Here is a 23887-nt window from a genome sequence, read left to right on the forward strand (position 1 = left end):
TTTGAGGCTTTTTGTTCTGGGCACGAAAATACTACAAATAAATTCCTATCCGCATAAATTTCATATTTTAGTGAAACACCTTCAGGGATATCTGTTGAAAATGAATGTGAATAAGAGGGCTATTAGATCTCTTTACACCATCCAATAATATACTTGGCTTTTACACTAATGCATCTCTTGTTCCACAGTTTAGTAGGAGTTGTTTTCATTTTCCACATTGACTGACTCTGAGAGCAGATTTCATCCCTGGTCCTCTGGGAGATGGAGCTACTCATGGGGCTTCGCTAGTTTGGGCTTTCTCTTCTTTCTCTTCCTTCTATAGACTGTGAATCTTGTGTCTTTGTCTAAAAGATGCACCCCCTCCTCCTGGATTTTAAATCTACACAAATCCCCACAAATCAGTGTTACTCTGAGCTGCTCAGCAGCTGGAGGGACCAAACAGTGACCTGAAGGATCAGAGCAAAGCCTTTGAGTGGGCAGCTAATTCCTTCTTTAGCCCTCATCGGCTTTCCTCCGTGTCATGCTGGAAACATGAACGACAAGTCAAAATTACACCCATCTGCTGGAAATATTTGGACATTGAAGAATGAATGAGAAAAAAGCTTTTCCTTCTCATTGTTTTGTTTGTTAGTTACACTAGAATGGGATTTTCGTAAGTCAAGCAGCAGAAACATTTAAGTTATTGTTTTTGCAGGATGGAAAATACAAAAAACAAGCTTGAATTTCAGGGTCAAAATTGAATACATACAAGTTAAAATGAATAGCTATATTTTCACTACTTGGTTAAATGTTCTTCGGCAAGTTGCAGAGAAATCCCACTCTTTTTGTAGCCATGAACATAATCTTTGATATGTGATTAGTCATTAGTAGAGCTACTAAACTGGTTGGTTTCTAAAAAAGAAACATTTTTAACAGAGCTGAAGTTTGGTGTCAGTTTGCTCTTTATAAATCCCCAAACCAGGTTTCCTGTGTTTGGGATGGTATTCCTGTTGTATCATTTTCAGTCTGTGTAAAGTAAATATGGGACAAATTTAAACTTGTGGAGCAAGTTCTTACTCAAAAAGAGCTTTTACTACATAACGCATCAGATCTGTCAACATTTTCAATAATAAGTATCTTTCCCTAGTCCCATTATGTGACAACTTGTGTTTTTCCAGCTAGATAGATTAAATTAGTTTTAATATCAGAATGTACTTTTTATAGTATTTGTATTATAATTTTGTTTTGTATTGATTGTATTTATTTTCTTATTTTGCAGAGTTAAGTCATTTTAACTTTGTTTTTAGTGGCACTCCATTTGTCCAGAGACAACAGATAAAAAATATTCAAATGGCTAATTCTGGTACATTTACAGGAATGTTAATTTGTCCCTGTCAAACAAATTTTAAAAAATCTAATTTAAAAAATCATTTTATTATAAAAAAAAAAAAAAACAACTTTTGAAATTAGTTTTTAAAAGCCTCAAATTCATATGAAATGAACATCCACGAAGTCTGGATGTAAACTTCTCACAGCTTCTGAAAACTGTCTCACTAACAGTTCATATCTTTACTGCAGAATGCAACAATCCTTCTTTTTAATCATATTTACACTGTGGTGCATTTAAAATGGAGAAAACTGAGGCCCCTGGAGAGCCCCTTTACTTATAGTGTCAGTGACTCTATTGCCCCCTGTTGCCCCAATTGAGCAGTAATACAAGATAAATTGACTCTAGGCTCGATTCATAAACGAGCCAGCTGATCTGCTTCTGTTTGGATTGGTGCCCTAACCTATCTGTTAGCACTAATGGAGCCCAATATATAGATAAGTGTGTCTTGCCACAAAAATCAATATCAATGTGGCCACTGATGGTTTTTGAGTTAAAGTGCTTTGTTTGCTGCCATCGCCCCGAAACAAAGAGGCTGTGGTTCCTTCTGTTAACGATTCCCAGTCAACCTTGAGAAAGAGTCAGAGAGATAGAGGTAGAAATGGAAAGGTGGAGTGGCGGTGAAGGGTGGCACTAGTGGTACCAGCACCAGTAGAGCAGGAGATTTGCTGGGAGATAGAAAAGTATCATCGATGGAGCACAGCTGAGCTTTAAGAAGAGAGTGATGGAGTGTAGCAAACCAAAAATGGTTCATAAATGCTCAAAATAATCTTTCAGTTATTAAAAAAAGATTATTAAAATTGTGTCCTTTACACAAAGAAAAAAATTAGTAGAGTTTTAGTTTCATCAGGCATGATTTTTTTTTGTCATCAGTCAATTTATTGATAAAATAGAAATATGGAGTTTATTGATGTCTAAAGTAAAACATTCAGTAGTCATTGAGCACAATGTACATACAATTGATCATTTTACATTTATTTGACCTCTTTTTGTTAAAAAGTTTTAATATTCTAGTTGGATGGAAACAAGAAGCAACAAGCTTCTTTTTTCTAACCAAACTGTTGAAAAATCTGAAGTTTTCAAAACATAAATCTCAGTAGAACTGACCGTCCATCGAGGCATTTATAAAAATAAACCTTATAATTCCCTAATAGATTTAATGTTATTTGTATTTAGTTATATACAGGCATAATTGTTAATTGTGGCAAAGTCCTACAAGTGCCTCAGTCGTAGATAGCTGGCTGCGTTGACTTTAACTTGTTTAAAGTTAAACAAAATGGTGAAACCATTTTAAGTGAATTCAAATAGTAAACAGATTTTGTATTTTTAGGATTTAATTGTAAGAAGTTCAGCCAATTTTTTAACCACCAGGGTCTGAATGAAAAGTGTTCAAAAGAGAAACCTCTCAGATCTTAAACTTTACTCAGCAACGAAGCCATTTGTGTTAGTGATCATTTTTATTTTGTAATTTTCTAACTTTTAATATAATTTCGATAATTTAATATCGAAAAATAAGAAAAAAATTGGACAAAACCAAACTATGTTATTCTTGTTTTGCAAATGCTAATGAACATTAAGCTAACAAGAGTCAAGTTACTGACTTGAGGAAATCTGAAGTTTAACATAACCACATAAATCTATGCCAGACATTCAAAAAAGATCATATTTGTTGTGTGAACTGATAACAAACCACATGGAATGGAGATTTAATCAGGATAAAATCCCGTCTTCCTGGTTCTGATGGAATAATAGACTTCATAGAGTATACCTTCATACTTCTACTTTTGAATGGAAATTATACATGTAGCACATCTGTCATGATCTGAAATGGCAAAAATTAGAAAATGACCTATAAAATAAAAAAAATTGTCATTATTCCCACATGATTGATTTATTCCCAGTTTAAAGATGTAGGCAGTTGTGAAGCATAAAGTATATTACTGTCAATAAGGTTTTCCATAATTATTTTACACTAAGAATTTTGCATGTAATATCCCAAACTAGAACGTATCTGCCTTTTCTAGGAAAATGATTCAGCTCAGACTCAGATATCACATCAGTGACCCAGTAATGCATTACTAATGTATAAGTGATGCGTTCTGGACACTTTAGTCTCCTCTGTATGCTCTATGCTTGAAACTGAAAGTGAACCTGGTAGCATGACCTAGAGACTAATAAATTAGGTTAGTAATTATCTGACCATTTGGATGCACCCACCAAGCACTGAAAAGCAATGCCCAGATGTTCAGTAGATCTTTTAAACTAAGATCTTGGCGTCATGGCAACAGAAACTATGCCATCTTGGTTCACCATGACACTGAATTACACACCCTTGATTCCAAAACACATGCAGTATTCAGAAGGGAAATGCATTAAAGTCGAAAGATGTTTGATAAAATCTCATTCGTTTCCTCGTTAGTCCCACGTAACAGATGTATTTCAGCAAACCGGTATCCATGGCAACTAAATGTTGTGTATCTGTCTCAGCTGCTTCTTTTGTTAAATGAGCTAAACAAAAACTTCTTGAATTCTCTCTTCAATGGTCATTTCTTAGTTTTTTGTGATTTTCCATTGTATACAAACCAGACCAGGAAGTCTGACTGGTGTGTACCATGATTAGACTAAGTTTAACCCTAAGGTTAGGGTTAGTTTTTCCTCCAATGTGCAAAGCATTGGAATAATACCAACATTGGTACTCTTAGTTTTACTTTTTATGAGAGCTCTGGTTTTTATCATGGTAGCAGTTAATTAAATACAGTTTTGCATATACAGAAACATGTTACAGAGCGGTCCAGCTTTGCTTTGGGTCCTTTGAGCTAGGACGGAGGGGACTGTGGCCTGGGAGTATTATTGTGTTTCTGGTTTGACAGATGAAGAATTGTCTGTGTTTGAGTTTGATGGTGAAGGACTCAAGCGATGGGCAGCAGGCTGGGCGGTCTCTGTGGTGGCATCTGGAAGCTTTAAATTCCCATATTCTTTGTCATGTTTGAAGATTGATGCCGGCTGTTCAGACATAGGTTTGATGGCTGAAAACATATTTGTATCATTACAGGTGGTTTGAAAAGTGTGAAAGAAAACGTGCTGAAGGATTTTTCTGGCACCTGTTTCTGTAGCACATGGTGAGCAGGCAGCTCTCCTTGGATCTGGATGGATGGCCTTCTTGTTGACACCATTTTCTGTTACCATATAGAACTGTGGATGCATATAGTAGACATGTTTAAGCTTTTACTTGACATTTTTTCAATATTTGCTTATGGTGGTAATAAGTTAATGAATAGAACTGGATTTATGGCTGAATAGACATCTCTGGCATCCAGTTTAATGTGGGCAGAAGTTTACATATTCATGATTCATAAGGATTTTTAATGATCCATGTTTTCTATTCTGTTTCCATGAATATAAATTTGATACATAAGTTTAGATTTAAGCAAAATGTTTGAATCCAGGTTAAAAATAGTACATACAAGCTCAAATATATACATACATTATACATATTAGTAAGCTGCATAAAAAGCTTTAGTAGCCAATAAGATTCTAGCATACTTAGAATCTTGTTCTGAGATTCTAAGCAGAGACAATTTTAATCAGCTGATTTCCAAACCTTCATGCTCAGTCTACACATTTTCAGTTGTATCAAGATTGAATTCTTTCTAGATCCTGAATATTAGCCTGTTTTATCCAATTCAGAACCAGTTCTGGTGTGCTTGGGAGTATTGTCCTGTTGAAACCAAAAGGTAAGTCAAAGTTTTACCATCTAGTTGTTGACTTGAGGTGAAATTAGAGAATCTGGATGAAATCCTTCTCATTTGTAGTTTCTTCCACTTTGTGCCAGAACAGCTACCTGTAATACAGACCCTCAGCATGATCCCATCACCACCATGCCTGACAGTTGGTATGGGCTCTGAGGTTTATGTTCCTCATAACTTGTTAATCTTCCAACAGCACCATGATTTCAAACACACCCAAACTGGTTTGGACAAAGGAGGCTAACATTAAGCAGATAATGGACTATGTTTTAATGTTAGGTATCATGTCAGGATACCAAACAATTTCCATAAACTACTTGTTCTGAAAATAAAAGTAGTTAAATGTCTATTTTGAATTATTCCAGAGCCTTGTTGAAGGCTGTAAGAAGTTATATTTTCTGCAAGTATGAGGGACGTTTATTCAAATATATAATACTAAATAGATACAAATTTAAATTTGTAAGTAAAAATGTGACCATGTGAGAATAAAACAATTGATAGTGCTCTTACACGAGGAACGCTGGTGGTGGTCGTCTCAGACATGCTCTCATCAGTCACGCTGATCTCACTCACATTATCCTCTGAGGTCTGTTTGAGGTCGAGTCTCCTAGATCTTCAGAATAAAAGATAAATTAAAACCACCAAATGTTTTCCCAGAAGCTTATACTATAAGTTACAATTACCTATAATATATGACAACATTTGATTTTAGGAATTAGCCAGAGATGATTATCATCACTTCACTCACTTTGATTTTCTTGCTTCTAAAACCTGATCTTTCTTCACTGTTTGTGGCTGCAGGTGAAACAAATCCAGCAAGCTCACAGACTTCACAAGTAAGCTTTCAGTCAAGTGCAGAAGGCAATTTGAGGCAGCGCTATTGGCGACCATGTAGCGTTTCCACGGGGGTCATACCTCGCCGACTCCATTTAGTAGCCGAGGAATGACCTATTTTTGTGTGTAATTGCTGTAGAACAAGCTAAACCAACCATGTAATTGAAAGCGTGCCATTTCCACTGGGGAAGCAGGAGTGTAAATACTGGGATGTTGTAGGACGTGGGGTTGGGTAGCGTGGTGCTTTGTGAAGCAAAATAAGGGAGAGAGCCAGCAGAAAAACGACAATAAAACAAATCAGCTACTTAAAAACATCTCAGGTGGAAACAAAGCAGAAGAGATGGGCTTTACTCAGACAAGCAGGATTGCATGTTAGTTGTTCACCATTTGATTTGCTTCCCGACGCCCCCTGCTGTCTGACAGAGGCCATTACATGGCTCACACTACATTGTGTTTGAAGCACTGTAAAGAATGGCAGATCATTCTTTACACAACTGAACATGTTTCGGGTTGTTTTAACGGCCGTGGTGGTTAACAGCCTGACTTAGCAGCAGCTTTACAAAGTCACACCATGACGAGCCTCAAGTGTTTGTATTAAACAGAGGAGGAAGGATCTGCTACCCTGAAAACAAACTTACAAGATTCTAGGTCTGTTTCCAACGGCCTTGTTCAACTTTTAAAGCATCACCCTACATCTAGCCTTCACTACTGCCAGCTGTCAGTTGAAACTCACCGGAAACAGTAGGTGATACAGGCTGTGATGGAAATGATGAAAATGAGCGCCATCATGCAACCTCCAATGACCAGATTTCTCTCCTTCTCCTTCTCAGCCTGTTGGAGCTCCAGCCATTCCAGGTCACTGAACTGACATCTTTCCCCTAAGTAGCCTCGGATACAGCTGCACAATGAAGACAGACAAATAAGGATTTTTTTTTTCCAATTCAAGAAAATTCAATGTGAGATTCAAGCAAGAGGAAAAGGTTTAAACTAAAGTTAATCTTTAGATGAAATACTCAGAAACATTTTACAAGAGACATGCAGCTGCTTCACAAACAATATTTGAGCAAACCAGGAAGTTCTTCATATGCAAGGAAAGAATAAACAAATGTAGCCTTCTGATAGACACACCTCAAACAATCACAGATGTAAATTTGAAGAGGGGAAAAAATATTCTATATTAAATATTAAACACATTTTTTACAGCTAACATTCTGGAAAGTGTGACAAGCTTTTTATTTTATTCTCTTTGATTTAACCCACATGTTTTTGTTCTCACAAATGCAAGTCCAGCTTTGAAGTCTCTCTGTGTGTGTGGGTGTGTGGGTGTGGGTGTGTAGGTGTGTGTGTGTGTAGGGTTATTTCCTGCTGGAAGGTGAAGCTCCAGCGTTCTGCAACCTCTAACAGGTTTTTCTTCCAGGTTTTTAGCTCTGTTCATCTTCCCTTTGATTCTGACTTCCATGTTTTACCGTGGTAATAAAAACCATAGTATAAATGTAATAAATTACATAAATATCAAAGTTTCCAACTAAATGTTTAGTTAGCAAGCTAAATATTTAACTCCTAACAAATTAAATATTTAAACAAAAACATTAGGTAATATGCAAATGTTCTTGTCAATGAACAGAAGTTGACTATCAAAATAAAAGCTGGGTCTTACAAACCTCTATAAAAACTCCTGCTGGTGAAGCTGAATTGCTTTAATTGATGCTAATGTTACCTCTTTGGTTATCGTTCCTTTTCTTCTTGATATGTACAACATGTCAGCTTGACAGATACGTTTAGTAACAAAACAAATACTTAGAATGGATCTACAGCAAAAGTGACTGAACTGTTTTTCAGTCTTATCAGCAGTTAGAATTATATGCTCTATTTTTAAAATTTTTATTTGAATCTATGAAATCTATAAATGAATGAATAACATTCATTTTTTCCACTTATGACAGGCTAAATAACCCAAATTATTGCCGTAAAATCTTTATGCAACTTTGCAACGTTATTCCTTAACTTCAACATATATATTAAAAAAATGCCACTTTTCCTATTTGAAGCTACACTTTTAAATCTCCATATGAATCTCCCAAGCCCACCTATAATATCCAGCTTGTCATAGGAGATTTCATGCTGTTAAAAAACTTTTTGTGGGAACATTCATATCGCTGTGATGTTTTTAACTCTGGTGCTCAGTGTTCAGGATGCTGGTGAAGCCCAGGAATGAGTCAGTATTTCTGCCCTCCTGTCTGAGTCGAGCGATGCTCTGTCACCCAGGGATGACTTTTAAGATTTATTATTTATTATGATTAATTATGTTTAAAATGTGTCAGATTCTCTTTGCTAATAAGGACAGATACAACTCTTGTCTAACTTTAACAATCAGGTGTTATAGTTCTTGATGGTGGAACAACAGTGACCCCTGGTGCTTGTTGTTTGAAACAGCAGCTCATGTCACAATTACCATCCTCAACCAAATATTCTCTGCCTAATAGTTTAACATGCAGCAAGTTCTATGGCGCACAACATGGAGTTTTCAGTAAATTCAGAGTTTAAGCCTGTGGATTAAATGGAGAGATCTGACATGAAGAGATGTATTTACTTGCAGGCATAGATCTTTAGCTCAGGAAAGTAGACACAGACTCCGTGGTACAAACAGTAGGCGTCATGGCTGGGGGGGCACTTCTCTGCTGCGTTGCTGTTGTGGTGCCGGGTGGTCACATCCATGGGGGTTTGAGATGTTACCTTCGGAGAAGTGCTCTCCAGTGCTAAAGGATGTTATTTTAGTTATTTTAGTTAGCTCAGTGTGTACAAGTGCATAACTTTCTCCAACTGAACAGAAACAAAACTGAAGCTGTTATCTTTGGACCTGAAGAGGAACGAGTCAGCAGAAAGCTTCAGTTATTACAGCTAGAAGCTGGTGTAGTGAGGGACTCTGACCTGAACCTTCAGAGCCACATTAAGACAGCTACAAAGTTGGCCTTCTGTCACCAGAGGAACAGAGGACTAACATCTCAGCAAGATCTAGAGAAACTCATCCATGCGTTTATCTTTAGTCGCATTGATTACTGCAACAGTGTCTTCACAGGTCTGCCTAAAAAATTCAGTCCTTCAGCTGCTGCTGATCCAGAACGCTGCTGCCGTACTGACCCATCAGTTCACTGGCTCCCTGTAGCTCAGAGAATAGACTTTAAAATACTGCTAGTTTATGAATCACTAACAACAGTATTTGTCAGTGATTTAACAAATACTGTTAAATCGGCAGCATCTTCCAGACCACTCAGGTCTTCTGCTTCTGCTCTGCTATTCATCCCCAGAACCAAAACCAAACATGGAAAAGCAGCTTTCAGCTTCTATGCACCAGAAATATGAAACAAACTTCCAGAAAACTGCAAAACTGTTGTAACACTGAGTTCCTTTATATCAAGGCTGTAAACTAACTTGTTTATTGTTGCTTTTGATTAATAATTACTAGAATGTAATTCATTTTAATCTATATTATAACTCTTCATTACTTTTCTTCATTGTTCCCCGTAATGTTTTTTGTTTGTTTGTTTCCAAATCTGTCAAAGCAATCTGTTTCCGAAGTAGAGCACACTATGTGTCTCATCTGATAGCAGCTTGATCACTTGTTGCCAGTTCTATCAGACAGTTTCAGGTCGAGCTGGTACAACCCGAGGTAGATCAAATGTAAACGCATAAATAACTGCTAGTTTTGTCAGATTTCTATTTAGAATTGTAATTTCAGCATAAAGGGAAACCTTACCCAGACATGTCTGTCCATCACCTGTAAAGCCTTCCTGACACAAACAGAGAGGGTTCCCAGCCTCCAGCACACACCTGGCACTCACAGCACAGTGGAGCGAGTAACAGTCATTCTGGTCTGACAGAGGAACACAGAGTGACAAAATGATGCTGAAAAGGTTACTGGAGTATAAGAATAAAAGAAATGGTGCTAAAGGGGCACCATTACCTGCAATCATCTTTTCTGTGAACAGAGCTGGTTCAGTCCCTCCATCTGAGATGAAACCAGCCTTCCTATTATCACCCACCAGTGGGATGATGCTCTCCTCATGTAATGTTTTGTTTCTCAGAGATGTTAAGTTGGAGGTTTCATCGCCAGATTCTGTATAATAATGGGAAACAAACATTTAGTTTAAACTAGATGGTCACAAATGTATCTGAGTATAAATTCAACTACTTTACCTGCAGTAACATTTGAAGAACTGACAGACAAACAGCTTTTTCCATCAGCTGACAGGGTGAAGTGAGGCAAACAGGAGCAATGTGAAAGTCCCTGGTTGCTTTCACACTTCTGAGCACAACCTCCATTCAGGTGAAGACAAGCATTTCCTCCTGAGGAGAAGTTGTAAACACATTAACTTTGTTTTCATGGTTCACTAAGACACAGAATCTGATTTTCATGTGGCGTTCAATACCCAAAATTTACATTTCAGGTGCTCTAGTGGCCTAATGACATATTAACTGACATGAGACTGTATTTACTATTGTTTATTTTGTCTACCTGGCTTAGCGAGGGGATGCACCACCACCACTGATCCTGGCTGAACCAAGTTGCCACGGATACGCTGCAGCTTCTGCCCTGTGCGCTTGTGGACGCTCCTTATCTGTTGGTGCTCCCACTCAGATATCCACAGCCTGTCCTCAAATACTGCGAGGTCAAAGGGACGTCCTAGGACAAACAGAAGACAAGAGCATAAAGAGTTCCAGGTTAAGTGCACAAGGAATGAAAATGGTAAATAAGCATTTTTTACACATTTTACTATGTAATAATGGAAAGACAAATCTATAGCTGAATACTTTTAATTTGATCAAACTCAAGGTTGTACATAAAGGGCCCTCTAGGCTCAGATCTGCTTCTCCTGGTATGTGCAAGGAGAAGCAGATGAAGATTGAACAAAACTGGTTTGTGAACTCAACAAACAATTTCTTACAACTAAAAAATTAAATAAAAAAACTCAGCTTAAGTGGAAACCCTCACAGACACAAAATTGACACCAGTCTCAGGTCGCTATTTTGAAAAAGCAAAAGCAAGGCATGGAACTTAGGAATAATGTTCAACTTTGACCTAAATTTTGACAAACCATATTATAAAGTAACATTTTTATCATGGACCATTCAAGAAAAAAATAAATAAAAATAAAAATAAAAAATAAATATCTTCTGACAAAATAATTCTGATACTCTCCTCTAGGTGGAGGCAGTGGCCCAATGTTCACCCTCTGCTCTCAGTGCCTTCAGCTGCCACACCTGTTGCTCATCAGGTTTATTAGCTCACTGTTGCAGTCACCCTGGGAGCCTTCAGTCTGTAGGCTGCACACTGCAGTCTGAAGAGGCCCAAACCGATTTCCCCCCCTTAATGTGACCTGGCTGTCTCTGATCTTTTCAGGACAGTCTGAACAACACAGATCGGATTTTTTTCCCCAAATGCGACCAACTTGGATATGTGGTCCTAAATCCGAAACATATCTGATCTTTTCAAACGGGACATCAATCTGTATGGCCAAGTCGTGCTCATCCGACTTTGACGTCATTGTTACTCGACAAACGTCACTGATACGCGCAAGCGGGAAGAAAAACAACCTCCATGGCGGACTGTAATGAAGATGAAGTTGTTAATGTGCTGACTTCTATCGGACAACAACTTTAAAATGGTAAGATTCGCTCCATCATTATCATCCAGATGACTTTTGCAAAGACTGAGCACTTCTTATTTTTTATGGCGGTTGGCAGAAAAGGCTGTGGACTAAACTGTTACTCGTGTTAGCCGCTCTAGCTCCAAGTACAGCTAGTCAATCAACCACCGCTGTGTTCAGGGAACCGCTGATTAATAATCGATAAATAAATATCAAGCCTGGAAACTTGTTATGTTTTTAACTTAATCTTTGCTCGTCTTGCGGGGCGCAGGCGGTTGCCACGGTAACAGTTGTGCTTAAACTACAAAGAGAGAGAGAGAGTAAAAAGGTAGGAGTGGTTTTGAGTTGATCACCTGTTCAGGTTATTTTACCTTTGTTTCCCTTTGCTGTGGCTCATTACAGCCGCTGTAGTTTCTAAACGTTGGACTAATTACCTCGTTCGTTTTGAGTATACGTCATTCACAACAAACATCAAATACATTTCATAAAATTTTAACAAACAAATGGCTTCTACCGCGATAATTATGTGAAATTAAATTAATTATATCCCAACTTCAGAAGATTTGCCTTTACCTTTACAGAGCTCTTTGGTTCCTCCTATCAGTCTGTAGCTTCTCATATTGAGGTCAAAGTTCACATCTACCATAACTGACTGACACCTGCTGGCCTCAGGTTTGCAACCAGTTTGTGACTGAGAAACCAGTAACCTCCTCCCAGATGATGACATGAACTTGTTAGTTCCTCTGTCCATGTAGTAGCTGATATATTGTGAAAATCCGGTAGAAATGATGCACTAATCAGTCATGTTTACATAGAAACAACCGCCGCGAGACTTTGCTTGTGAGACTTGCGGTCACGTGGATCGGTTGTGGGCGGAGCTTGGTAAGGTGCGCCCTGCACTGCGCATGCGGGACACAAGGTTGTTTGCATTTCTCATTGGAGATTACATACAAGGCGCACATATTTGGAAGTGTGAACAGCACGCCAAAAATCGGATTTGGGTCACATCAGGCTGCAGTGTGACTGTTTACACATGAAGTGATTCCTTTGCTTAGATCTCTGCGCTGTTACCTGATAAAAGCAGATTACTGTTTGAAGATTCGTTTGTGCAAAGCATTAAATAGGTCAGCTACTATCTTTTCTCATGTTTTATCTTTAAAGCTTTATCGCTCACTGGCTCCCTGCATGAACTGTGAAGATGAATGGATATTTATGCTCATATGTATGTTTTATCTGTATTATCTTTACATCTACTCTTTTAGTTTTTTTTTCTCAGTATATTCACCTTTTGTTGCTCTGTGATAAAATATGCTTTATACATTTAGACTCTGCCTTACAAGACAACATATAATTTATTTGTTTTTGCTCAGCATCAGTGGTAGATGCGGTGCTGCAGGTTTTTCCTGATATGTTTCATTGTAATTTTCCATTCCACAACCTTAACTGTAACACACATTTCTGTTTTGGTTTTTGATTCAGTTCATTACAGATGCCTAATTTTGTTGCATATGTGCTTCAAACAAACCTCACCTACTTGGTTCTCTATTAGGACCCGTCGATCAGAACCATCCAAAGCTGCTGTTTCTATCAGGCCCCTCATCTGGTCGCACCAGAAGAGTCGATCATCAGTGAAGTCGATGGTCAGACCAGTGGGAGACATGAGGCCGGTGCTGGCAATGATCACACGACTGCTTCCCTCCAGAGTGGCACTTTCTACCACAGGCTGAGCGCCGGTGTCTGTCCAGAATAACTTCCTCCAGAAGTAGGTGATCCAACATGAAAAATATGGGTATCAGGTTTCATGATATTAGAAAAGTTTTCACACCTTAGCAATGGGCATTTTTAGATTGTTTCTTTTCAGATTTGTATTAAAGGTCAAAATCAAAGTCTATAAGTCTATGTTTAGTTTTTTAGTTTCTATAGCTGGGAAAAACAAAATCAGTTTAACTCACTTCGCCTGGGGATGAACCGCAATTCCTCTTGGCTTTTCCAGGCCTTCTTTCACAACAGTTTTCCTCTTCAGTCCATCTAATGTACTGCAGTCAACAGCTGACTTTCTGCAGAGCAAATGCAATAGATACTTAAATTCTTACAAAACCCATTTCCATAAACTGACTCCTAAAATGGCTCAGTGTTAAACTGTATAGCAACAGCCAGCTTTTTGCCAGCATTAATTTATTTTTCTCAGTAAAATTCCTACAGTTTTATCATACACTGCTCACCTTCTATCAGACCAGTACATAGTGTGGTGAACCCAGTCGATTGCCAGTCCTTCTGGAGAGTCCAAACCATCAGAGACAAGAACGTCTCTTGAGCCAGTGTTCAGATCAATCCGCTCTATTGTCCTCTGGCTGGTGCTGGCGAAGTAGACCTTGAAATTCATCCCAATTGTTGATAAAAAAAAGAAATGTCATTGAGATGTAGAAATTAAACAAAGCAAGTCACAAATGACCACTAGATGGCACTGCATGCCAAAACATCTCGTAAGAGTGCAGTAGAACATTATGTTTGCTAAGCTGTGAATAAAAACAAAATGTACAGCAAAACGGATGAAAGATGAAGTTTTACACGGTGATGGACGGGGTCAAAGTCCAGAGCTAAGATTGTTCCTCTGGGTTCCTTCACTAGAGTTTGTTCCTCTGTCCCATCTGGGTTCATTCTTCTCACATCCATCAGATTGGCCACAATTAGAAAGGCAGGAGGTCCTGAAGAATAACACACTTTATAATTAGATGCATGGCAGAAAGATATGTGGGCAGTGATATGCATGCATAAGCAGAGAGCTTCTGTATGGGCTGCTCTGACTCTGCTGCCTGCTTTGCTGCAATGGCTCACCAGTTGCAATGCAGCGTTTGCCATCTTGGTGGAGCCTGTACCCAGGAAGACATCCGCACTGCCAGCGACTCGGGGTGATGGAGGAACAGAGCTGACTGCAGCCACCTCTGTCTGCTGAAGAGCAACCTGGAGATCAGCGTTAATAACACAGATCCAGATTTTCACTCTGCTTCTGACAATTTTTTTGCAATAATTTTATGTATTCTCTTTATAATTGCATCAGTTTTCACCAATGAGGGACAGCAACAGAAAACTTGTTGGACATTGTGTTTTCTATAATTTTTCCCAGTATTCCTTTTGGTATAGTGAAAGGTTTATTAAAAAATTGAAAGACAGATTTTTTGTGTGAAGTGAATTCAGCCTTGTATTGCACTTCCAGCCACAATTTATTGAAATAAACGGCTAAAAACAAACTAATAATTGAATCTAGTCTCAAAGCTTGTCGAATGTAACTATTTGCACCTTTAACCCTCATGTTGCAAACTTTTTTTCTCAAGTGAATGCTAAATGCATCTGATATTAAACACTACCAGATTCTACTAAGAACTACACTCTTTGGAGTGGACGTTGTATTTTTACTAACCTTGATGTGCAAAAATAAAGTCACAGCTCTTAAAAAGATTTATGGAGAAATCATTTTCTACAAGATATCCTTCAGGGTACAAAGTAAAGCTTTCTGTTATAAAGCAGATAACAGGAAGTCTTAACAACGTGAAGTAAATTTGATTTAATCTTTTTTAGCTTTCAGTATTTATCAGTCATGAAAAGTGCTTATTTAAAGATGTTTGCAACCTTTCAGAAATCACAGAGACTTCTGGTTTTATAATGTTCACTTTGTTTCAAAATAGTAAAACCGTGTTTTATAGCAACTGCACTCAGTGGCTGACTCCACTTCTGCTTCTAGCATGAATAATTAATATTTGCTCACAGCAGGAAGACAAGAAGAACAGAAGTTTGTTTCTGTTCTGTCTAAATGAGATTGGCCAGCTTTTTGGTTTGTGAACATTTCTTGTTTTAAGATTTGAAGCTCAGCTGTGGTATCGGCTATGATGAGGCTTGTTGGTTTCAGTAAAAAGTCAAATCATTAAAAAGAGCAAAATGATCAAAAGGTCCCTGTGGAATACGTTAAAAAATGTTTTTGTTTTACAATACATTCTTCTGAATTACTCTAACAAGCTGAATATTCAAGCAATCAGCTTGTTAAAAGAAACCGGAAAAATATAAGAGGTAAAACAAAGGAGAAATAAAGAGGACACTGAAATATAGAAGACAACTGGACTTCTTATGTCTTCAAAATGTTTCACCTCCGATCCAAAAAGCTTCTTCTGTTCTGAAAATGGTTAGAAGTGAAAGTATTATGTTATCAGAACAATCACATTAGTAGGACCATGTGTCACTAGGACACTGAGTCACTAGTCCTACCAGTTATTCAGCTCAGTGTTTGGGTCGTTGTTGTCTGATGATCTGGATGTTTCCCTGAAGATGCCTTTAGAATTATTTTAGTAACAAGATTTGAAATGTTGTAAAGCCACCTGGGAAGACGAGTCAGATTCGGCGATGGAAAGATGAAATCTGAAGCTGCTTCTTCTGGTCTTGATTATTTATGTTTACCATTAATGTCTCTCATCCCGCTAAGCCCTCTCTTTTTATAAGCTGTAACTGAACTTCTGATTCTTGACCCGATGAGTTTGCTCTCCTGTGTTGGACCATCTGTTTGTATATGTACCAGTTAAACGCCTGTTACTTCCAACCATGTTAAGAACTGAAGAAGTGTTCTGGGTAAGAGGCAACATTTCTTCACTGTCTGCTTTAGCCTACTTAAGCATTTAGAATTGACCCTGATGAACACCAAGCTTAATATAAATATTGACTTTTTTTATTAAGCTGAAATCTTAAGTTGTGTTTTTAAATGATGTTCACTGATTTATGGCTAATCACTTTTTAAAACTGTGAGCTTATTATAAAACTAACTAATCCATGACCCAGCAATGTTTTCCAAAGTGATGGCTGCCAGGGGGCGCTAGAGAGGCCTCATAAATTGGGGAAGATGGAAAAGGGAAACAAAGCAGACAAACAAATTGAAGCTTATACATTGTTTTATCATAAATTTTTGATTATATTTTTTTAATCTAATCTTTATTTCAACCATTATTATAAAATAAAAGTTAAAATAAATTGTTCATTTTTCTGACTGGCTCACAGTGAAATTTATCAAGCAGTTTTCCTCCTCAGGCTAATGAAGCAGGCAAGAAACGGACAAAATTTATGACATGAAAACGACCAAAGAAACAACAGCAGCCCTGCTGCGGAGCCTAAATACTCACGGGGAACTAATATCAGAAGGGATGAGGTAGCATTTATACTAAACGAATATAATAATTATGGAATAGTAAATAAAGTTAAAAAACTTCTAAAAGTTGATGATTTATAACTTATTTTGTTGTATTGCCTGTAGGAGGTCCTCAGCCAGAAGCCGATGCTGTTTGGGAACCCCCTGCTGGGTAAGTTGTCATAGTTACTGGACCTAAAGTTTCTTAACTGGACCTGATTGGTGTCATATTGTCAGTACCGGTGCAAGTGTGTCCATCCTCCTGTAGAACAGATCCCTCAGGACAAACACACATGGCCCCATCTTCTGTTGCTATGCAACCATGTCCACACTTTATGATGCCGCCACATGGTGTTATTTCTGTCAAAGCAATTTAATAATAAACAGTTTAAATTAACATCAGAACAGGTTTGGAATAATTATGCAGAGGTTTAAAATGTGAATGAATGCAGGAAATGTTGCATGTTTAAGACTTTCCAGCCTGTTTTAGGGCCTCACTGGTGGTAGATGAGCTGGATGGACATCAAGCTCCTCAGGCCCCGCTCTGGTGAAATCCCTTTATGAAATCAGGTCTAATCCCATTAAAATAGTAGAAAATGTGAGAAGCTCACACACACAGAGTGATGTAATGTTAGCTCACAAGAGAACGAGTGAAAGTGGGTGAGAGATGTTGAGGCAGGCTGTGATTCTGATGTGGAAAGTTAAATTCCTTCTTCTGAAAAGTGTTTCTGTGGCAAATGCTCTTGACATTTTTGGGGGTTAGATTTAGGATGTGGCAAACTCCTGTATTTTTTTGAAAGTTTGAATTTTGCATAAAACCAACATGATGACGCTACATTGTTATGCTTCCTCCTTGTAATCTCTGCTCTCATCTCTATTGTCTAACATGTTGCTTGATCACATGTTTCTTCTCCACTGGACCTTGGCAAAGGTTGTCCACTAAATACCTTCAACAGACAAAGCTGCTGACAAGATATGTTCCTTATTGCAAATGTCCCCTCACCGTCTAATCCCATTGTGCCTGGGAACCTCTCCTATTGTGCAGCGAGATTAGGGAAGAAGAGATTAGGAGTAGAGTCGGACCGATATAGCACACAGGCAGTTTTATCTGCTAATACTGGCCCATCACACAGTCTCTTGTTTGTAAAACTTTGCATGGTTCATTCTCAGCTCCATCTGCAGCACAGACAGCATTGGTTGCTATGCCAGCATTTTAATCTTTCTTTAGTGTGTCACCTGTGAATGGATGCATCACATTCCAGTTATGACATTGTTGTAAAAAAGTCTTTCCCCTTTTGCAGATTATTTTTGTGTTTGCTTTTTTGTCACACTTTCATATTTCTGATCATCAAACTACTTTTAATATCAAATGATAACATCATTTATTAAGGCAAAATCTATCCAAACCATGTTAGCATTGTGTAAAACATGAACAGTCACCAAGCATTTGCAACAACTGGCAATGAATCTTTTATTCTACTACGGGGGAATTTCAGTCTATTCTTCTCATTCTTTTAATTCAGCAACATTGAAAGGTTTTCTAACATTAAGATATTTCCTAAGCTTTAAAAGTCTGTTTAAGCTCATATCACAGCTTCAGAAGTCTGAACTTTGACTAGGCCACTATGAAACCTATGTTTTGCTTTTTTTTTTTTTCAAAAGCAGACTGTTCCTTATAATTACTTAGGTCATCCTTTCAAATTTTAAGTTTGGGCATCTAGTGTGACTAAGCACGCTAATGTGAGTGAGCAAATCTTTTTTCATGTACATACATATTTTCTGTAGCCAAGTGGTTTATTTGTGTTCTGAATGAAACTGAATATAAAATAATGTGTATGTTTATTTGGTACCTCGACATGTCTTCCGGTCTGGCAGGAGGGTGTATCCTCTGGGGCAGGTGCAGAAATATGAGCCTGGGATGTTTTCACAGCCAAGAGAGCAGCCGTGGTTCCAGTGGGCACATTCATTCACATCTATGCCACAGAAAGACGTCATAGGGTATCTGCAATTTTTTTTATGCACTGATTGCTTTATTTTCACAGACTCATGGTCCACAAAGACAACACATACAAAATAAAAATGAAATCTTATAAAAGACTTGCATACCAATGTTTCCACAAAGCCAACTGGTATCTTAATGCATTTCAACATTGGTTGAACACATTAAAGTCTTTTGGTTTTATGAGCATTTGACTTTGAGAATAGATAAATCAGATGTAAACTGAAGATCTGTAACAACTGCCATTGTGAGTGTGTTGTTGAACATTGAGTTACCTTCACAGTGAGTCCCATGGTTACTGAGAGCAAAGCCTTCAGAGCACTGGCAAACCCCTTGCTCCTCTAAACGGGAACACACATTCACACAGCTTCCACTTTGGTCATTGCAGCCTGTTTGACAAGAAGACATTTATCACTGAAGCTTATTTACTTATTTAAATGTGGAGAAACTAAAAAAGAAGATTACGTAAATGGAACCTGGAAATAGTGAGGAAGTATCTGCCATTGGCTGGATGATTGGATGGACCACCTTTATGTCCACTGGAGGTTTGACCATCGGTTTATCATTAACATCCACCGGTCGTCCTCCAGTGTATTTGTTTATTTTTCTTATAATGCCGGCTGCAGCATCAGCGTAATAAACGTTCTCCAGAAAAACAGATATTCCAAGTGACTGAGACCTGAAAAAATAAGTTAACATGATATTATAAAAAATTAGCATCATTGTAGATTTAAAAAGACAGCTTAATGAATAAGTGATCAGGTAGAAGGCTTGTTTACTGAAGTGGCAGGTCCATGATGTGCAGTGAATTCCCACTGTAATCACAGGAAGCAACGGCTCGCTCTCCTTGGAGACCAAGCTGAACCCAGAACAACCGTTTGTCTCCTCGATCAACTGACAGAGCCTCAAGTTGCTCCTCCAGCTTTAAAACAGTCATTTTCATTTGACCTGAGAGATCAGATCGCTGGATTTCTGATCCACCAGACAGCCAAAACAAAAACCTGAAAACAGTTTGGAATTTGTTCACATATATTCTGAAATATTTTTCATCTAACTTCATGCACATGATTATGTCAGTTTTATTTTTTATTTTTCACACAAATCGTACAGGAGAAATCCGACCCCAGTCAAAACATTAATTATTTCTGTTAATCTGTGCCAACAAAAAAATGCATAATGATTTCTTTGTAACTGGATCATTTACCTGTGAGTGGGATCAACATTTATAAAGCTTGGTTGAGACAAATGTCTTAAAATTGTCCTCTCATTTTTTCCATTTAAGTCCATTTTCTTGATTTGACCCTTTCTGCTGCTCGTCCAGAATATCCCGTTCCCAATCCAGTCCACTGTGAGCCCGGAGATGTGTTTGTCAGATGAATACAGTTTCTGCAAAATAAACATCAATTTAAACACCTTTAATCGAAAACCTCTGACAGTACATGATTTGGGAAACTAATCTTCAAACTGGCATGACACTGGTGTGTTACAAAAGTGAACAGGCTAATAAAGAAAGAGGATGACCTCCAGATTTTTCAAACGTGGTCACAGTTGTCCAACTGGACACATTAGAACTGGTTTTGGAACGGATAAAGCAGGCTTACATTAAGCTTCTGGAATAATCTGACTGCAACATTACTGCAAGTTTGGTGAGAAAAGTGGTCAAATATTAGCATATAATAATTCCAGTGATAATTGAAAGTCTCCAACCCCAGAGGGATAATTATCCAGACTTTGAAGGGGATGGCTGTTCATTTCTGAGTCTGGATGTAGAACATATAGAGAAATAAACCTTGTACTAAACCTCTAAAATTGCCAAACCTCAGGCCTTGTAGACCAAATCTTAAACACTCACAAAAGCAAAGGATCCGCTCCAGATTTCTAAGTATTAGTAGGAACTCTGGAGCATTTTGGCACAATCACCTGTCTGTGTGCTCCTTGCACCGATGCTTTGTAGATGATGCCGGTGCGCCTGTCGGCCCAGTAAAGCCTCTCTTCTCTGAAATGAAAGTCGAGAAGGATGGAGCTTCCTGTTCCAGCAGCAAGCCGTCTGTGGTTCTTCCCACCCAGGCTCATCCGATGGATTGATTTACCATGACCAAACAGGAGGAAAGGCTGAGAGGCTTAAAGGAAACAAAGAGACAAATCTTTGCAGGTGCTTTTAAAAAAAATTCTTTCCAAGGGTCTTAAGATGTACAAAAATAATCCAGTTGAAGCATCGTACTAAATGAAAATATCTGTGTTTTTAGTATCTAATGAGAGTAAACTGCTTTTTTTGCAAGCAAATAGTTCTTAAGTGCCTAACGTTGCTTTCTTGTCCTCATGTTTTCACCCACAAAGAGGACGTTTCTACACCCCATCACAGTTTAACAGTCGCTCCCTGTCACACTGCTGTTAACTTGTCAAATTATTAAAATGTCTTTTCAGCTGCTTGTGGATAAAACATCATCCCTTAGCAACCAGCAGCTCTTCCTCTGAACCTTTAATGAACCGCAGGGCAGTCACACTTTATGTCTGCTTTGGATAACAACAGGGAGCTGAGTTCCTGTCCAAAACTCTGCAGATCTACTTCAATAAAAAAAAAAGACCAGACAAAAAGCAGTCTTTATTTAAATAACTGCTGTCAGAAAGTCTTCTTTTGTAACAGTGTCATGTGCATCCATAGACACTGCTGCTAACTCAGTGGAATGATGACAACAATGAGTTTCACCAGACTAACAACGTACCAAAACGTCTGGTCCCAGTGATCACTGGGACCAGTGATCACTGGGTCATCTTGATGAATTACTGGTTCAGAAGTTCACAAGATGCACAAAGGGATTTCTGACTAAGCTAAGAAATGATGTGATACTTTACTGAAGATATGTAGGTTTTACAGCATAGCAAGGAGGATTTAAGTTCACAAAAATATTGTGGTGATTTTTTTTTTTTTTTCATTATTCATTTCACACGTTCATCAGCCAAAATAGGAAACATGCATTCATACTTGTTTAGTTGATGAAGTGTTAGAGTTGAAAATGATTTTATATTTTGAACTTTTAATAAAATATTTTTAGTATCTTTCAGTCTCTATATTATGTCTCTACATAATATATAAAGTTTTTACAATTAATATTACATAAAAATATATAAAAATGAACTCCCACCATTTACTCTTGAGATGAGTAAAATAATTTAAATAATTTTTGTACTGTGGTAGTGGTAGCATCATCTGATGGATGAAAACCTGTAAGAATTCAGAGGGAAAAAAACTGAATAGAAATTATTTGTTTTTGACAAAATCATTACTAGCATTTAGAATAAAAATGTTATTTTAAATGCATAAATTTTTGTATGACAGTTTGTGATAAATAGTGTGCGCTGGTAAGCTGAAGTCGGCCATTTGGGTTTCAGCATCTGTAAACATGTGGCTCCGCCAACAACTCAGGCTGAAATCCACCCACAGGACAGTCGGCTGTCTGAGTGAACATTTGGTGAAGTTTACTGGATCTTCCATCATGTTTTAGAAGGTGACAGCCCTTTCTATTATCTTTATACTATTCTTTATGTAAACAAATTATTTGTAGAAGCATCTGTTTCCTAATATTATATGCTGCCATCAGAATTTGGGGAAAAACACTTTTTTATTCACATTTGCACAATACTCTGTGTAATCTGGGTAATGTTTCATATCTCAGCTAGATCTAGAATAATTATTCTGTTTTGTCAAATATATGCGTTTCTGTTCACTAGGTAGGTAAGGGACTTCATTATTCTAAAGTAAAATCCACATTTCCTGTGCAGTTATTAAATTAGTTTTTGAAGAATGATGAAAGAAATAAGAATAATTTGAGCTTGTCTGGAGCTGTTTCAGGTAAAATGTATCCAGCAGTTCCTTCAGAATCAGAGGTTTATGTGATAAACTCACGCTTGCAGCTGCTGTTTCTTCCCACTCCTGAAAGGCGTTCATCCCAACACGCTGCACCGAGCACCAAGTTTCCAGTGCTTTGCACCAAAAAGAAGACCAGTGCTGTTTTAATCATTGCAGCCAGCATAATCCTGTGTTCTGTTCCTGCTGCACCTGCTCACTTTGACTCAGGCATTTCCACTGTCATCACTGGCACACAAGAATTCCCAAAACTTGAGCAAAGTTTTCTTCTGTGTTCTTGGCATCCTTGTCTGAGGCTGAAACCAAGAGAGAGCGTTACCTGCTAGCAGATGTCCTGCTGGGGGGATGCAGGACCCCTCTGAGAAGACTGCAGGGAGAACAGCAACACTCTCTCTGCAGCTTTACACTTAGAAGAAAAAAAAAACGTGTGTGGGGTCCAGCTCTCTCCCCACTTTCAGGCTTCTGACTCTGTCTCTTTTGGAAGCAAAGCTTGAAATTCCTGACACTCCAGTGGCAGATTTTGCACATCTAGTCCAGCATTGTAGCAAGATTTGCTCTAAACTGATCTGAAAAAAAGGTCCCAGCAACTTATTACTCTCCTTCCCCACCCACAGACCTGATCCTTGTTAGACAGAGATGGATGTTTTTGAGGAAAAATAGGGAAAATAAGCCTTATTTACATGGCTGTGGGAATCCTAAGAATTGTCTTACATAACTCCAGAGCAAAATGAATGTTTTGTTTTTCAGTGTGTGAAACCAACATACAGTAAATGTGCATTTAACATTTTACACAAGCTAAAAACACAGTGAGCACTTTGTTTGGGGTCGGTGTGTGAATGAAAAGTCAGCTTGTCTCCTGTCGAGGTTCATCTGGCTCCCAGCAGGAATTGACAGAATGACTCATTTCTAGAGAACGCTGTCTCAGTTGAACAGATTATCCTTAAATTGTTTGTCACCGGCCGGGGACCATGGCCTCTATTCATGCTCTCCATGACTGGGATATTGTTAGAACCAGCATCACCACTGGTAACCTTGTAGAGGAGCAGAAGATTTACGCTGCTGAGAAAGTTGTCTTGTCTCCAGTCTGCAGGTCGCTGACCTTTGTTCACCGTTTCACCCCAGACGGATAATAAAAATGTTAATGCTGGTAATCAGACACCAAAATGACTCGCCGGTTTGGTCAGAGTTATGCATGAGTTTGAATCAGCAGGTAGAGGATATCTGTTGATAATCGATAAGCTTTTCACTCCATAAACAAAAACTTCAGA

At 38.2% G+C, this 23887-nt stretch overlaps 1 protein-coding gene across 1 annotated transcript; it reads right to left on the bottom strand.

Moving 5' to 3' along the window:
• Positions 1-2244: 2244 nt before the first annotated feature.
• On the bottom strand, positions 2245-22949 carry egf (epidermal growth factor). Its single transcript, XM_023328146.1, has 22 exons — positions 22659-22949; positions 20675-20874; positions 19959-20140; positions 19534-19755; positions 19231-19433; positions 19030-19143; positions 18606-18728; positions 16996-17115; positions 14427-14552; positions 14160-14296; positions 13814-13962; positions 13544-13648; positions 13122-13345; positions 10460-10627; positions 10141-10290; positions 9908-10060; positions 9701-9817; positions 8537-8702; positions 6680-6844; positions 5623-5725; positions 4468-4558; positions 2245-4392 (listed from the first exon to the last, which is right to left on the bottom strand). The coding sequence occupies exons 1-22, from the start codon at positions 22783-22785 to the stop codon at positions 4214-4216; spliced, it is 3324 nt and encodes a 1107-aa protein (XP_023183914.1). The 5' UTR covers positions 22786-22949; the 3' UTR covers positions 2245-4213.
• Positions 22950-23887: the final 938 nt, after the last annotated feature.

This window comes from Xiphophorus maculatus, chromosome 23, assembly GCF_002775205.1.
Source record: "Xiphophorus maculatus strain JP 163 A chromosome 23, X_maculatus-5.0-male, whole genome shotgun sequence".
NCBI classification, from domain to species: Eukaryota; Metazoa; Chordata; class Actinopteri; order Cyprinodontiformes; family Poeciliidae; genus Xiphophorus; species Xiphophorus maculatus.

Bases quoted from the DNA above. Each gene is read 5' to 3' on its own strand.
- egf (XM_023328146.1), bottom strand. From the start codon at position 22,785: ATGCTGGCTGCAATGATTAAAACAGCACTGGTCTTCTTTTTGGTGCAA. The intron at 20,875-22,658 runs GTGAGTTTATCA...GTTTCCTTTAAG, and splicing joins AAGAAACAGCAGCTGCAAGC to CCTCTCAGCCTTTCCTCCTG. The intron at 20,141-20,674 runs GTGATTGTGCCA...TTTATTTTGCAG, and splicing joins TGCAAGGAGCACACAGACAG to AAACTGTATTCATCTGACAA.